This window comes from Talpa occidentalis, unplaced genomic scaffold (genome assembly GCF_014898055.3).
Source record: "Talpa occidentalis isolate TD23 unplaced genomic scaffold, MPIMG_talOcc4v2.1 talOcc4.17, whole genome shotgun sequence".
Taxonomy (NCBI): domain Eukaryota; kingdom Metazoa; phylum Chordata; class Mammalia; order Eulipotyphla; family Talpidae; genus Talpa; species Talpa occidentalis.
Genome location: NW_023601754.1, coordinates 10,353,916 through 10,368,276, shown reverse-complemented (window position 1 = coordinate 10,368,276; position 14,361 = coordinate 10,353,916). Strand labels below are relative to the sequence as shown.

Below are 14,361 nucleotides of genomic sequence, written 5' to 3'. Positions count from 1 at the left end.
GCGGGGAAAACGCGCCGCCCGGGCGCGCCAGGAGGGCGAAAGGGGCGTGGCCGCGGCGAGCGCGCACGCGCACCAGCGCCCATCGGCTCTAGGGGCGGGGCTACCCCCGCCCGGCCCGGCCCGCCCCCCGGCCGACGACGAGCAAGATGGCCGCGCCGGGGGCCGGCATTGGAGGGCCCACCGCCGTCGCCTCCAATGGAGACGAGGCGGAGGCGGGCCCAGGGCGGAAGGAGCATGGCGTGGACGCAGCTCAGAGTGAGTGGCGACGCGGGGCTCGCGCGGGCAGGGCGAGGGGCGCGCTCCCGGGGAGGCGCGGGCGGCAGGCGGCTCCGCGCGCGGGGCCCCCCGCGAGCTCGCGCGTCCGCGGGGCGCCTGTCGCTGCTGCCCGGGGCGCGGGCGGCCTGAGTCGGCGCACGTGGGCCGCGCGTGCTGAGCCCGGCGCGGGGCGCTCGGGGAGCAGGACGCGGGGCCCCGGCAGCGCCTGCCGCGAGCTCGAGGGCTAGGGCGGGGGCTCCGGGGCGGGGGCTCCGGGGCGGGCGCGGCTCTAGCTCCCGGGGAAGAGAAGGTGCGCGGCCGTGAACGCTCGGGCTGCAGGAACGGCCGAGAGCGATCCTGAAAGGCAATGCTGGTCTCGTCACTTTCAGTTTAGGGGAAAACACCCAAACTTTTTATTCTGGCCAAGACTACAGGCTGTAGCCTGCACATCTATAGCCATGGTTTCTTGACTTATGTGTCCCGAACAAGCCTTTTCCTTCCCCCCATTTCGGGGCCCATCTCATTCTTTGCTGCCAAGAGAACCGTTGCACCTGACCCTCCCCCCTCCCCTTAGTCCTAGTTAACTCCTTTGACTTTATTTTTTTTTTTTTTTTTTTTTTTTATAGAGGCATGCTTTATTTATTTGTTTGCTGGTTTGTTTGTTTGTTTTGTTTATACATGCACTGGGTACAGTCAGAAGCGCGGGAGGGCGAGAGAATTCACCAGAGCTAGAGCGGGGAGCAGAGCAGGCAGAAGGACCGAAGTACACTGCTGAGGGGAGCAGCGGGCGGCAGGAGAGGTCCGCGCGCCATGTGGGACCCTCCTCTGGTGGCCGGGGAGCAGCCGGGGATCGAACCGGCGCCGCAGAGGCCACGCGCAGCTTCGCAACCCAGCGCTCAACCGCTGCGCCACCGGGGAGGCCCTAACTCCTTTGACTTTAATAGTCAAATGTCATTTCTTCATGGAAATGACATCTCAGAGTAGGTTGGGTTCTTCCATTACCTGATGCATTTTAAATTCATGGCAATTGGCAAGTTACATATTTGCATGATTATTGATTTCTGGCTGTCTCCTCACAAGATTGTACTCTCCAGGAGGGTACTGATGATCTATTAGCTGACCTTTGAGTGTGCAATGAATATTTTATGGGTGATTGAATGAATGAGTGAATGGCTCAGTATCTAGTGGTGACAATTAAATAAAGCATCACAAATAATGTTATGGACCTGAAACACTTTGCTCCTCGCTCAGAAAGCTAAAAATTGAACCAAGGGGAAATTCTGCAAAGGGAATTTTATTTTCGGTGGCAAGCTCTACCGTGGGAGTGGTAGAACCAGGCACTCTTGAAAGGCTTTTAAGGCTCCCCAGCCACCATTTGAAAGGCGTATATACAGAGGAAGGTGTAAGGGGCTCATGTAGGCTCAGGGAGTCACCAGCTGGTCTAGTTAACTGACAGCTTTTGATATTTTCACTCTAGAAAATGATCCCTCTCTGGTTTCTTTGAGGCCCAGCCAACATCTATTCAAAAAGTGCCTGGGGGAGGGATCAGCAACCTCACCTTTTCCCGTTACTTAGGATCTTGGTTTTTGACCCAGTAACACTAGAATTGCCTTTAAAATAATATTTTGCAACTTATTTCCCTGAAATGGAATTTATGTATAATACAATCTTTTTCTGTATGATTTTTAAAAGTCAATGTAATGCCCTGACTGGAATATGAAGGAGAAATTAAAGGAAAGGAATTTATAACAACCTGGTGTGTGTTTCAATATGTAAATGTTAGGACATGACTCAGTGACAATTGGGTGCTTAATGCCTTGACTAGAAATTCTAGCACTACCGGTCCAATTGTCAGATACCCCAAGCAAAGCACTGTACCATTCCTGAAGGGATTTTCTGAAATGGTGAACAATTCTTGGTAATGTTACGTGCAAAACAGTATGGTCGTCTCCCAATTGACAAGGTAATTGCATTCCTGGAAAAATGAGCATATATGGAAACTCTGCTCGAGGTAGTTTATGTGGTGAAATACCAATCGGTTCTAGACTCAGTTAATATGAATAGATATTTTTTACCTACTGAATGTCAGTAGGACTTCAAAAGTCATCCAGGACAAAGATGATTTATCTGTCAGATGGTATAGAGCAGTGCAGGACATCCGACTTTACTGTTAGCCCGCCTCCACCACTGTAACCAGTGGAAATGCCCACCACATGCCCCCGGGGACACTGCTGCCCCTCCTGGACCCTCTGGCCTGAGGGCCATTAGGACCAGCTGAGTGCGTGCCTCCAGAAGTGTAAGTACAGCCTTTGACCGTAGAAGTTACTAGAGCAAGGCATGAAATGGAGACCAGTGTTAGCAGGAGGCTAGGGACATTGCTTCGTGTGACTTGTCGTGTCATCTCTGTGTGTGGGTGTAAGGACTCAGGGTGCTGCAGCTTGGCCTTAATGGGTTCTTTTTTCCAGAAGAAAGTCCAGGATGCCATTATCATTCTGGGGGGCGGAGGGTTTCTCTTCGCCTCCTACCTGACAGCCACGGGGGATGAGCATTTCTATGCTGAACACTTGATGCCAGCTCTGCAGGGGCTGCTGGACCCTGAGTCAGCCCACAGACTGGCCGTTCGCTGCGCTTCCCTGGGGCTCCTTCCTCGTGCCACGTTTCAAGACTCTGACATGCTGGTAGGCGCTTTTGGGATACCTTGTGTGACACATAGAAAGATAAGATCAAAGTCCCCTAATTTACTCAGCTGGGGTTGATGCTTTTGAAAACTGGAGTCCCAAGTTAGCCCCAACAAAAACTGCCATCCCCATCTACAGATCAGGAAAGAGGCACAGAGTAGTTAAATGACTTACCCAAAGGCACACAGCTAGGAAGTTGCTAAGCCAGGATGCAAACCCAGAGTCTGGATTCATCCCCTTAGACACCATCCTGTCTTGCTGAGGTCTCAGTAGCTCAGTTATTCTTCCTGCTAGGTAAGGAAACATTAAACATCGTAACTTCATTAGACATCTAAGGTCACCAAGGCAGGTCTGGCCAAGCCCCCGGTGCAGACATCTGTATCGACCAGCCTCTCAGTCCTACATTTCCCACTTTATCCTGTGGAGTGAGGACTGAAAGATCCCCAGGGAGGTCTATCATGTAGCCAGAGGTGATGGCCACTGTCCTGGGGCAGATCCTGCCAGCACAGCCCCTTCCCACACTCTAGCTGCCAGATGTGGACTCTCACCCTCATTTATTGCTGTTCTGACTTCTTGGAGCAGCCTTGCTACTTCCTGTGTCTAGGACTTGGCAGCACCCACCCTTGGAGAGCCTTGCTATTCCTGGCAAAGGTTTTACTGGCTACACCAGCCACACCAGGGATGGTTCCGTTGGCAGTCGCTGGCTTTGTGATATCTCTTGATTGTCTTGCTACTTGATTTGTTGGCTCCCTCGGGGCAGGAATCCTGAATCACCTTAGGAGTCAGGCTAGACCATAAAGTCATTAGGTCCTGGTCACCTTCACTGTAGAGAACAATATGGAGTCCACCTGACATCTGATGGGGAAGAACCTCTTGATAGGTACAGCCTGGTTCTGGAGCCCAGCATATAGGTCTGCCCTACCAGGCATGTTCCTCCTCCTGGCACCTTGGGGCCATTGTTGGAGCTTTCTACCAGCTGGGCTGCCTTGCTAATTGGAGGATTTAGCTGCTTGACCCTGTGTTTCAGAATAGCTGGGGACTGACACCAATAAGTCACTCTGTCTCACCAAGGAAAATGGATAAGAAGATATTTATCTAAACTACTATTGGAGAGACAGTGCTCATCTCGGTAACTTATCCTGGAAACACTATTTTCCTTCTCAGTCTCAGTGTTGATAAAGCTAATGGTTCTCAGTCTTGAGCCAACATCAGACTTACCTGGAGAGCACTGTTGAAAACAGATTCTCTCAGATCTCCATTCTGCTCCATCCTCCCCACAAAATTATGATTTCTTAGTGTGGGGGTGGGTCACGGAACAACCTTATGTACTTCTGACTTGCTTTTCTCACCCTAGGAGGTGAAAATTCTGGGTCATAAATTCCGAAATCCAGTAGGAATTGCTGCAGGATTTGACAAACATGGGGAAGCAGTGGATGGACTCTACAAGATGGGCTTTGGTTTTGTTGAGATAGGAAGCGTTACCCCAAAGCCTCAGGAAGGAAACCCCAGACCCAGAGTCTTCCGCCTCCCCGAGGACCAGGCCATCATTAACAGGTTGGTGACCGGCCCAGAAGAAGCGGGGATGCCGTCTTCCCAGCAGGGATGTAAGCTCTGCCTCTTTTTTCTGTCATACACTGTGGGCATTTTTCTGTCAGTTGGACTATTCAGGAACCAGATGGAGCATCTCCTGATTACCAGGCAGAAGAGTAGGGTTTTTTGAGTTCAGTGTGATACATACATACATGGGACTGGGCCCTCCATAACTTTGCTACAATCCTGACACCATCATTGGGAGAGCCGGGTATAGACTTAGGCTTATTTAATTTTTCTTGTGGACCTGTATTGCAATTACCTTCCCCCTTCAGAAGGCTTTTGTGGAATCCCATAGGTTCTGGTCACTGTATCCTCACTTTCATTCATCTGCAGGTCTGTTTAATTTATGGTTTGATTTTCTCTGTTGCACTAAAGGCTAGAGTTGATTTCTTAAGAATGTTCGGGAAAATATATTTGTTTATGATTTGGCTGCCACAATAAATTGCAGGTGCTAGGCTGACGGTACTTGGCAGAACCCTACAGAGGAGAGGGGGTGAGAGTGAGCCAGGGCTCTGGGCACGTGTGTGTTCACCCACACGTGGGTGCTCAGTGAATGCTTGCTGAACAGTGGATGGGTTTTCTTAGGAAGTCAACAAATATGAGTGTCCTATAGTGGTTAGGCGTTTCGGTTGCAAGTAACAAAGTGCCACAGTAACAGGTGTTTGTATTATCTTCATCTCCTAGCAGGTGTAATAGGCAGCTCGGGGTTGGCTGAACAGCAGGGCAATGTCAGGACTCTGGCCCAACTCTCCTGGGCCTTGCCTTCTTGCCTGTAAGTCACCTCCCCACCTTCCCCCAGCTGCAGTGTTGCTACCTGACAGGTGGACATCCCAAGGCAGAAAGGGGAAGGGAAGCCTAAATGTGTGTGTATGGGGGGCAGTTTCCAGAAGCTCCCCCATAGGCATCTCCTGTGTCTCAGGGGCCAGGCCCATTTACTACTTCATGCTTCCCAGTGAGGCTGGGAAGGGAGTCAGGCATTTCACCCCACAGCAGGAGAGCGGGGTTCTACTGGTAAGGAGGGAGGGAGTGGAATGGCCTGGGGTCAACAGCCCACAGTGGGGCCAGGGAGGAAGAGATGAGCGAGAGATGAAGTTCCTGCCTTATGGAGTGTCCAGAGGTGGGTGATGGGTAAGGAAGACCCGTCTCTTGTCCTCAAGAAGATGACAACCCTGTAGGGGAACCTGAGAGTATACATACACCCAAAAGCCAAGGCTGAGGTCACCTTTGTGGCTGGAGCTTTATGCAGGACAGGGAGCATCTGGTATAGCTGGGGCAGGGGTGATTTAATAGGCAGACATGGAGTGACAGGATGAACTCTGGAAAGAGTGTTCATGGAACACAGGCAGGAGGTGGAAAGTGGGGTTCTCAGCCTGGCAAGGGCACCCCTGAACGGGAGGAGGGGATAAGGAGGGGGGGAAGCTTGATCCTGATAGGTTTGGGGCAACCACATGGCCAAGGCCAGGCTGTTGCCAGTGTTAGTTGGCTGAGCGGCTGCTTTCTGAGTTTGAATCTCCAGGGGTGTTGATCTCTGACTTTCTTTCCTCTCTGTTTTTGAAAGTCAAAAGCACACAGTGGAAATGGCCACAAAGTCATCTCCCTGAATCGCCACCGCTGGTGAGGGCCCTAACTTGTCCTCTTCCTACACTTATGTGCTGCAGATACGGATTTAACAGTCACGGGCTCTCGGTGGTGGAACACAGGTTACGGGCCAGACAGCAGAAGCAGACCAGGCTCACAGAAGGTAAGGCGGGTGGCCTGAGATCAGCTTTCTTCATGTTTTGGAAGCAAACAAGTGGACCAAATGTCAGGAACATCTCCAGAGAAATAAACATGATTGAGCAATAGGGTAAAGCGCTATGGGGCCTAGGCCACCTCTCCTAGAGGGACTGCCCTGGTTCTAGCACAGCTGCCAAGATTTTAACTGAGTTTCACAATCGAGCAGACTTGCTGAGTTTCTGCCTCGTCACGTAACCCATGTTCTGTCACACCTGGGGAAGTGAGGAGCAGAACAGCTGTCCTGCGCCCACATAGGTATGCAGGGTGAAAGTGCCTTCTCCCTTTGTCCTGCTGGGTTGTGCTCTGTCCAGTAGAGGCACAGTGCATGTTAATTACAGGAGAGCGATTGGTAAATACAGAGACACGTGAAGAAAATTAAAATTACTCACAGTCCTCCTTTCTCAGAGATAACCCCTCCTGGCATGTGGGAAACATTCTCAGCCTGGTGGGATGGCACCCGCATTTTTGAAGACCGCCTTCGGAGAGGCTGGTGTTTATTCTCTGGGGCTCTCCACTTTGCCTTTGCTCAGGATGCTGTAGGTCTATGCTGTCTTGACCGTACCTGCCCAGGTACACTCTGGGATTGTGTAGGAACACAGCCATTTTCCTCTTTGGGTCCTTCTAGAACTCTTTCCAGGAGTTTAATCTCATTAGATGTCCTGGTAATGAGATGAGAAAAAACTATGGATAGATTCATTTCAGGGCAGAGGCGATTAACAATCTTATCAGTTTGGGTAGATGACAACTAAGGAAAGATCCATTTGCTCCATGAAAGTGATACTTTCTTTCAAGCCAGTGGGCCTGGGTGGGAAAGCTTAAAGGTGATCTTAGCTTGACTTTGGGGAGCTTGCATCTAAGTCTTGCTCCCCACTCCTTCTCTTCCCCCATAAAATTAGCTACATAAATCTCATGCATTTTCAGGGTGAAATTAAAAGGGTGACTGCATGGAGCTGGGAGAAGGTGGTTAGTGGTAGTAGATGCTGTTCTTTGAACCTCCCTGACCTGACACATGTGCTGCAGGTTTGGGACTCACTTGCCATTCCAGGGCTTTTCCCTGCTGCTAGATGGAGGAAAGCGGCTGGCACCCTCGACGTACCGCTGACCTTTTCAGATAAGATGGTATCGTGGAAGAAGTCAAGCATAGATGAGACCTTGCTTTTACATGTAGCCTGATTCTGAAATGTATTTTTCTGCAAGTTGAAATTGCAAATCTAGTGATAACCCCTGGATGTTAGAGGAAGGTGGTCATAATACTTCCTGTGCAGGTTGAGATGCTGGTGAGGGTGAAAGGGAGTTAAGGTGTTACTAATGATGCCCGGGCTGCAGGAGTAGTGAGGACTGTCCAGCGAGCACTGGGGTGCATGGGCACCCTAGTTATAAGGGGAAGTCCCTTTTTGGATGACTGAAACGATACAATAATGATACCACTACATTTTAGGCATGATAATTGAAAATATTTTCTAGTATTTTCTCTAAATTGGCTTTTCTTCATGACTGCACACCCCGTCACTTGACTCAAGTCCAACAAGCAACCCTTGATGTTAAACAGTTACCCTTTCTGACCTGCGGTTGATTTCTGTCTGTTGTGACATTTATGAGCCTTAGCTTTAAAACTAGCATTTGCACTTCTAATTTCTCCATTTTCTGTTAAATATTTTTTAAAAAGGAAAAAGGCACAGTGCAATAAAATAGCCTACAGTTGCAGGGGTCCACATTATTGGTCAGCTGGTACTTCTACCTTTGAGGGTAGAAGACCTAGAAGGCTGTTGTCCAGTGCTATTTACTTAAGGACAACCTCAAAATATTGCCCAGGAAATGGCGTCTGGGGACAAAACCTTGCCCGGCAATATTTACAGATGGGCTGCCGCTGGGAATAAACCTGGGGAAGAATAAGACCTCTGTGGACGCTGCTTCGGACTACGCAGAGGGGGTTCGAGTCCTGGGCCCTTTGGCCGACTACCTGGTGGTGAATGTTTCCAGTCCCAACACCGCGGGGCTGCGGAGCCTTCAGGGAAAGGGTGAGCTGCGCCGCCTCCTGACCAAGGTGGGCCATTACACCTCCAGGCCCCATTTCACCAGCCTGCCCTAGCGACTGTTCATTCCCAAAAGGGAGGTCACTGCTGAGGAGCTGTCCTTAACACTGGGTCAGTGAGGACCCTGCGCTGTACCTCTACTCCCCTATCATAACACTGGTTATGCCATCCGTCTCTGCCTTTTAGCCACAGGCCCGTGAGGAGAGGGGCTTTGTCCCTCATTTCCCACCTGGTGCCTCTCATCTGACACACTGCATGGATGACCCAATGGCTGTGCATTGGACTGAATGTCCTTTTTTTTTTTAAAGAACATAAGCCTGAATAAACCTTAACATATTACCTGATGCCAGTGAGAACATTAGGGACCCCTTGGTCAAGAGAATAGAACCAGATCCATCTTGATGGGGTCATTAGCATAACCAAGAGCTGTATCCTGAAAAGGAGAAATTGCTGGGGCTTTCCTTTGAAGGCTGGTGTGAAAACGTGCTGATCTGTGGCTGTAGGTCTTGGTGCCATTAGGCTGTGCTCCTGGGGGGGTCCCCATCTCTGGCCACCTGTCGCTCTAGGTGCTGCAGGAGAGGGAAGCCTTGAAGGGAGTGCGCAAGCCAGCTGTGCTGGTGAAGATCGCGCCCGACCTCACAGCCCAGGACCAGGAGGATATTGCCAGTGTGGTGAGAGAGGTGCGAGTCAGGCCGGGGCCGGGGGATGCCCCTCGTTGCTTGCAGAGGCCGTCTGTGGCAGCTTTTGTGCTGTCCTTACGTTGACACCGAGGGTTGGTTTGTAGTCAGATCATATAATAGAGAGTGACTGCTTGAGTGAGTCTTTTGCTCAGGCTTCTTTCCTCCTCTTCACCCTGTGGGGATTTATGGTTAGTGCTGCTCCGTGGCCAGTATTGGTCAGACCAGAGCATGTCTCCAGCCTCTGGGTCATACGAGAGTAGTGGAGACAGACTGAGTCTGGCAGTCCTGGGTTGTAAGCCTGATTTCACCTCTTGCCATTGGGAGGCCTTGGTCTGGACATCTAAAGTGGGTGGTTCTAAGGATTAAGCTGTGTCCTGGTGGAACCTGCTGGGTGGTCGGTATGTGACAGCTGCTACTGTTACGTGGAGGCTCAGTCTGACTCCTGTGCTGGCAGCACAGGGAGGTCTAGGATAGCTCTTCTTCTGGGAGGCTAGAGAGTGGGCGCCAGCCCCCCTGCTCACTCCGACCCCCAGGGAAGCTTCTGCTGGCCCATCAGTGCCAGGACTGGAGGGCTCTTACTTATCTCCCACTGCAGCTGGGCATCGATGGATTGATTGTCACAAACACCACTGTGAGCCGTCCTGCCAGCCTCCAGGCCGCCCTGCGCTCTGAAACAGGAGGGCTGAGTGGGAAGCCCCTCCAGGACTTATCCACCCAAACCATCCGGCAGATGTACACGCTTACCCAAGGCAAGTTGGTATCTGTGTCTTCAGATCTATGTGCAGCCCACACTCTGGGTTGTGATAGGAATCGTGGTCCCTGAGTTGTTACATTCAGCTGAACTGGGGTCCTGGTCCTCATGTCATCAGCCTTCCTCACAGTGGTGCGTGTGCTTCTCTGCAGGCAGAGTCCCCATCATCGGGGTTGGCGGCATCAGCAGCGGGCAGGACGCACTGGAGAAGATCCGTGCGGGGGCCTCCCTGGTGCAGCTGTACACGGCCCTCACCTACCAGGGCCCGCCTGTGGTGGGCCGAGTCAAGCGCGAGCTGGAGGCCCTGTTAAAGTGAGTGAGGCTGGGAGCTGGAGAAGCTAATGGGGGGGTTAGTTCTGTGGCTCATCGGTGGGGGGCTATTCAGAAAGGATTTGAAGGGTACACTCTGAATGCAGGGGGAGATTACTCTTGCTCCTCTGACAAAGGACAGAGCCAAGGGGTTCACGGTGAACTTCACAGGCCTGCTAGTGAAGGAGGAGCTCTGCGAGTGCCCCATCAATTCAGTCACATTGACACCATGCCAGCGAGCTGGTGGGATTTAGAATCAGTTCCTTTTGTCTGAATACCCAGGTGGAAATGCCTCTGGTTCCCTGGGCAACATAAAAGGCTTGAGGTACAGGTTTGGGAGAGGCAGGATCGTTGTGGGACAGCCATGCCTAGGTGAACATGGCCTTCCAGTAAGATCAGGGTTCCTTCTTCACTGTTTGCGGAAATTTCTTTTTCACTTTTTCTAGGGAACAAGGTTTTACCAGTGTCACAGATGCCATCGGAGCAGATCATCGGCGGTGAAGGTGGTGTTGGTGGGAAGCCTGATCTGGAACTCTCCCACCAAATTTGGCAAGTCTTTGAGGTTGGGTTGAGAGAAGGGGGACTGTATCTCCAGCCTCACCCCCAAACCACAAGAGCCGTCCCTCCAAGGCCTGCTGGACTGTCAATCACAAGGGTCACCAGAATTGATTTTTCCGTCATTTAACAGAGCACAGACTGCATTCATGAATCTTTCTAGATTCAAATTCCAGGGTCCTTTCATGTTGCAGGGACATCAGATATTTTTGGGGGGGGGGTAGGGGGAATAAAACCATTTAGAGCCTGGATTTAAATCCCAGCCATTTCTGGAGGCCCAAGGGCTGAGTCTGAAGTGGGCTTCCCAGGAGCTTGACCCTCTTTCATTCTACCTTTAAATTTTCAACTTTAGTTTGAAGCAACTTCAAACATAGACAAGACTTCAATAATAGGTCGACCGTCTTCTGTGTCCTCACATGGTCCTCCCTCTGTGTGTCTGTCACCATCTCTTCTTCTGAGGCCACAGCCCGACTGGACGAGGGCCACCACCTCAGTGACCTCATTTTAACTTGATCACCTTTGTAAAGACCCTCTCTCCAAATGAGGTCATGTGGGGGTTAGGATTCCAACATGCCTGCTCTGGGGAGACACAGCTGGACCCATCGCAGGAGCTGTGCTTGCTGTGTCCCCTCTCAAATACCTGAGATCTGAGTGCCACCGGACAGATGGGCCCTCAGGGTGCTTGTAGACTCTAGACAGGGAGCTAAAGAGGGAGGCCACGCTTTTCCATACCAAAAAGCAGATGGTGATGAAGCTGGGAACCTTGCCTGGGAGGTGGGGTGGTCTGTGACTCCCTGGAGGGGCCTGTGGGTGCTACAGAGACGACGTGCTCTGGTTCTCAGCGTTTCATCTCCGCCTCAGCTGCCAAGAAACCCACGGCCAGTCTCCTGCTGTCCTCTTCAAAGAACTTTTTCCTGGTGTTTATCTTATACTTTCATGAAAATAATACCTACTTATAAATAAACATAAGCAGTATATCCCCCAAATAAAACGCGTCTGCCTCTTACCCCCTCAAACCATTCTACTACTCAGAGATAATCACAGATGGCTTTTGTATCTATCTAGATTTTCCTTGATTTTTTTTCTTTGTATATACAAATACACATACCCGTCGCTATCTGTTATTTATCCACCTGCACACACACACATATAGAAATGCTACAAGTAGAATATGGTTGTCTCCCCTTGCCCACGGTTTTGTTTCCTGAGGTTTCAGATACCTGCTGTCAACTGCAGTCTGAAAATACAGTTAGATACAGTAAGTCCCCACCTAACCTTACTCTGGGTAGGATCATGGAAACTGACAGAAATTAACCAAGCAACATATAACACAATTTGACCCAACACTAATTGAGTAAACAAGAGTCAAGTTTCTGTAGCATATTTATGGTCTCAGGTTATCCCCAAACTCTAAATAAAGATGCAAAACACTTCTAATATTAAACAATTGTTTGTATTCAACCAACCCTGGAGAGGAAGCCCTTTCATCACTTCATCACTTTTTGGCCCTGACTCTTTCTCGGAGATGACAGGCCCAGTACTGTGCAGAATGCCCCCCCACCCCCTTGGGTTTGTCAGTGCTGCTCCGGCAAGCAAGGCAGAGCGATGCTGTGCTCTCGCTGCTTCCCACCAGGTAACGGGTTTGTGTGTTCCATTAGTGGAAAAGCTCACTTGGCTCAGCTGAAGCTTTATTTCTTATTTTCATTGTAGCCCATTACGGATCTATGACCAAATTCTACTTAATGACATATATTTGAAAGTACAATGTACAATTGCTAAAAAGTTTCCTGCTGCCCAGAACATGGGTATGGCTGGAGCTGTGAAAGCCATGTTAGACCTGAAGATCAAGGTCACCCCAGAGGCAAAAGCAGGAAAGAACTTCACAGAACTGTCAATCCAGCTCTGCTGACTTTCCTGCTTTTTATTTGAGAAAACAAAACCTTGTGTGGTTAAGTCATGGTTTATGGGGGTTTTCACTCATATCTAGCCAAATTTTACCACAGCTCATAAGGAAGCCAGGTTGCGGTTGTATTAGCCTGGGAGACAGGTTATCTGCTTTCCTCCTTGGCTCAGGCACATTTCCTCCAGGTGCCACCGCACCGTGAGAATGTGCTCAGACTATCATGCTACTTACCTCTAGTGTCAGAAGAATCTTGGCGGTCAGGGAAAATTTCTGTGAGTCCCTTGTGGTTTTAAATGTGGGAAATCAAGTTAGTGTGGCTTGTGTGTAAGGGGATACTGGGTACTGGGCTGAGAGATGTGTGTACAGGAGCAGAGTGGGAATGACCTGGAATTGGCACACAGTGGGCTTGTGAAATACTTGGGCAGCAGTACAGGGGCAAGTCTCCAAAGGTCAGGCCCCTTAGGAGATGAAAAGCAACACGCTTGCAAACTCCTGGACTCTTACCAGTCGGGGAGGTTTCCTGGGTGTTGAAAACTATTTGGAAAGTGTCCCACAGGAAACAAAGGGGTTACAGTGTGGGAAAGTGATCTGGCTGCACCCCATGATGCCTGTTCATCACTGGGTTTGACTTAGTGGGTTGAGGAACAAAGCTGGACCTGGGGGTCAGAACTTTCCTGGATCAACATAACCCCCTTACTGTGCTGGGCATGTGGAAGGCATGGAACCTTAATTCTGCCATTTTAGTCCTCAGTTATTTGAGCAGCTGGCTAGCCTCTTGGGTTTCAAACATTCTCTTGGATGTTGAATTTGCAGCCTTTCATGGATCTAGTGTCATTTTTCTGCCTAAACAGAGCAAAAACTATGGACACTGTCTGGAACCTAAAATAAATCACTTTGCTCAGGTCAGAATTTGAGACTCTGCCACAACCATTAAAACAAACAAACGCATACAAACATATACATTTATATATACATACATGTAGGGGTGTGTGTGTGTGTGTGTGTGTGTGTGTGTGTGTGTGTGTGTGTGTGTGAACAGGGTGAAGCCACATTCATTTATTTTTTCATTCACTCTCTTACTGAGATCCTACTTCCTGCCAAAGGCCGTGCAGTGTGTTGGGATAAAGATAACAGTGTCTCACTATTTCTGTGTCTCAGAAGAGCAAATACAAACACAACCAGCCAGAGCCCAGTGAGGTGCAGCTGCACTGGCTTCTCAGTGTGCCCAGCACTGATTTGGTATATTTCTCTGGGGCCATAATTGTGCAAATCTCTGATTTCTTTAACTAATGACTCAAGAGCAGAGACCCATTTTAACATTTTTCCTTCTATTGATATCTAGATGGGAACAAGAGACTGGATTTGGGGCCTCCCTGGTGGCACAAGGTGTTAAGAAGCAACCTATGAAGCTGTTGGCAGCCACTGCAGCATGAGTTCGATTCCCGGCCAGGGAGCAACCCACACGGTGCAGCAGACCTCTCCAGTTGTGCCTGCTGCTCCCCTCAGCAGTGTATTTCGGTTGATCTGCCTGTTCTGTTCCCCACTCTGTCTCTGGTGAATCCTCTCACCCCCCACCACCTCTGACCTGTATGCATAAACAAATCTTTAAAAAAACAAAAAGACAGTTTAAAAAAAAAGAGAGAGACTGGATTTGGTCGATGGTTCAACCCATAACCTGTCTGGCAGGGCACACTGTTCACAAATGCTTTGCCAAGCAGTTTCCTGGTGCTATTTCCTAATGTGTTTCCCAGCCATGGCCCATGTGGCCTTTGCCTGCTTCCCCAATGTGATGCCCTCACACATAATTAAAATATCAGTATGGTTGTCT

The 14,361-nt window shown here is 50.1% G+C and overlaps 1 protein-coding gene and 1 long non-coding RNA gene across 3 annotated transcripts; one reads left to right on the top strand and one right to left on the bottom strand.

Annotated features, from left to right (window-relative positions):
- The first annotated feature begins 176 nt into the window (after window positions 1-176).
- Window positions 177-12,335, top strand: DHODH (dihydroorotate dehydrogenase (quinone)). 2 transcript variants are annotated; one of them, XM_054696963.1, is made up of 9 exons: window positions 178-255; window positions 2,721-2,933; window positions 4,288-4,487; window positions 6,185-6,267; window positions 8,159-8,346; window positions 8,902-9,015; window positions 9,611-9,768; window positions 9,923-10,078; window positions 10,522-12,335. In XM_054696963.1, exons 1-9 carry the CDS (start codon window positions 196-198, stop codon window positions 10,574-10,576), a joined length of 1,227 nt encoding a protein of 408 aa, XP_054552938.1. In that variant the 5' UTR covers window positions 178-195; the 3' UTR covers window positions 10,577-12,335. The 2 variants fall into 2 exon arrangements, with proteins under 2 accessions (XP_037371939.2, XP_054552938.1); XM_037516042.2 differs by lacking the exons at window positions 9,923-10,078; window positions 10,522-12,335 and having other exon boundaries at window positions 177-255; window positions 2,724-2,933; window positions 9,611-9,862.
- LOC129146060 (uncharacterized) lies at window positions 3,090-6,728 on the bottom strand. Its single transcript, XR_008552413.1, has 3 exons — window positions 6,692-6,728; window positions 4,152-4,283; window positions 3,090-3,223 (listed from the first exon to the last, which is right to left on the bottom strand). It is a non-coding gene; the product is annotated as an uncharacterized LOC129146060 (long non-coding RNA).
- Window positions 12,336-14,361: the final 2,026 nt, after the last annotated feature.

Bases quoted from the DNA above. Each gene is read 5' to 3' on its own strand.
- DHODH (XM_054696963.1), top strand. From the start codon at position 196: ATGGAGACGAGGCGGAGGCGGGCCCAGGGCGGAAGGAGCATGGCGTGG. The intron at 9,016-9,610 runs GTGCGAGTCAGG...CTCCCACTGCAG, and splicing joins TTGCCAGTGTGGTGAGAGAG to CTGGGCATCGATGGATTGAT. The intron at 10,079-10,521 runs GTGAGTGAGGCT...CACTTTTTCTAG, and splicing joins GAGCTGGAGGCCCTGTTAAA to GGAACAAGGTTTTACCAGTG.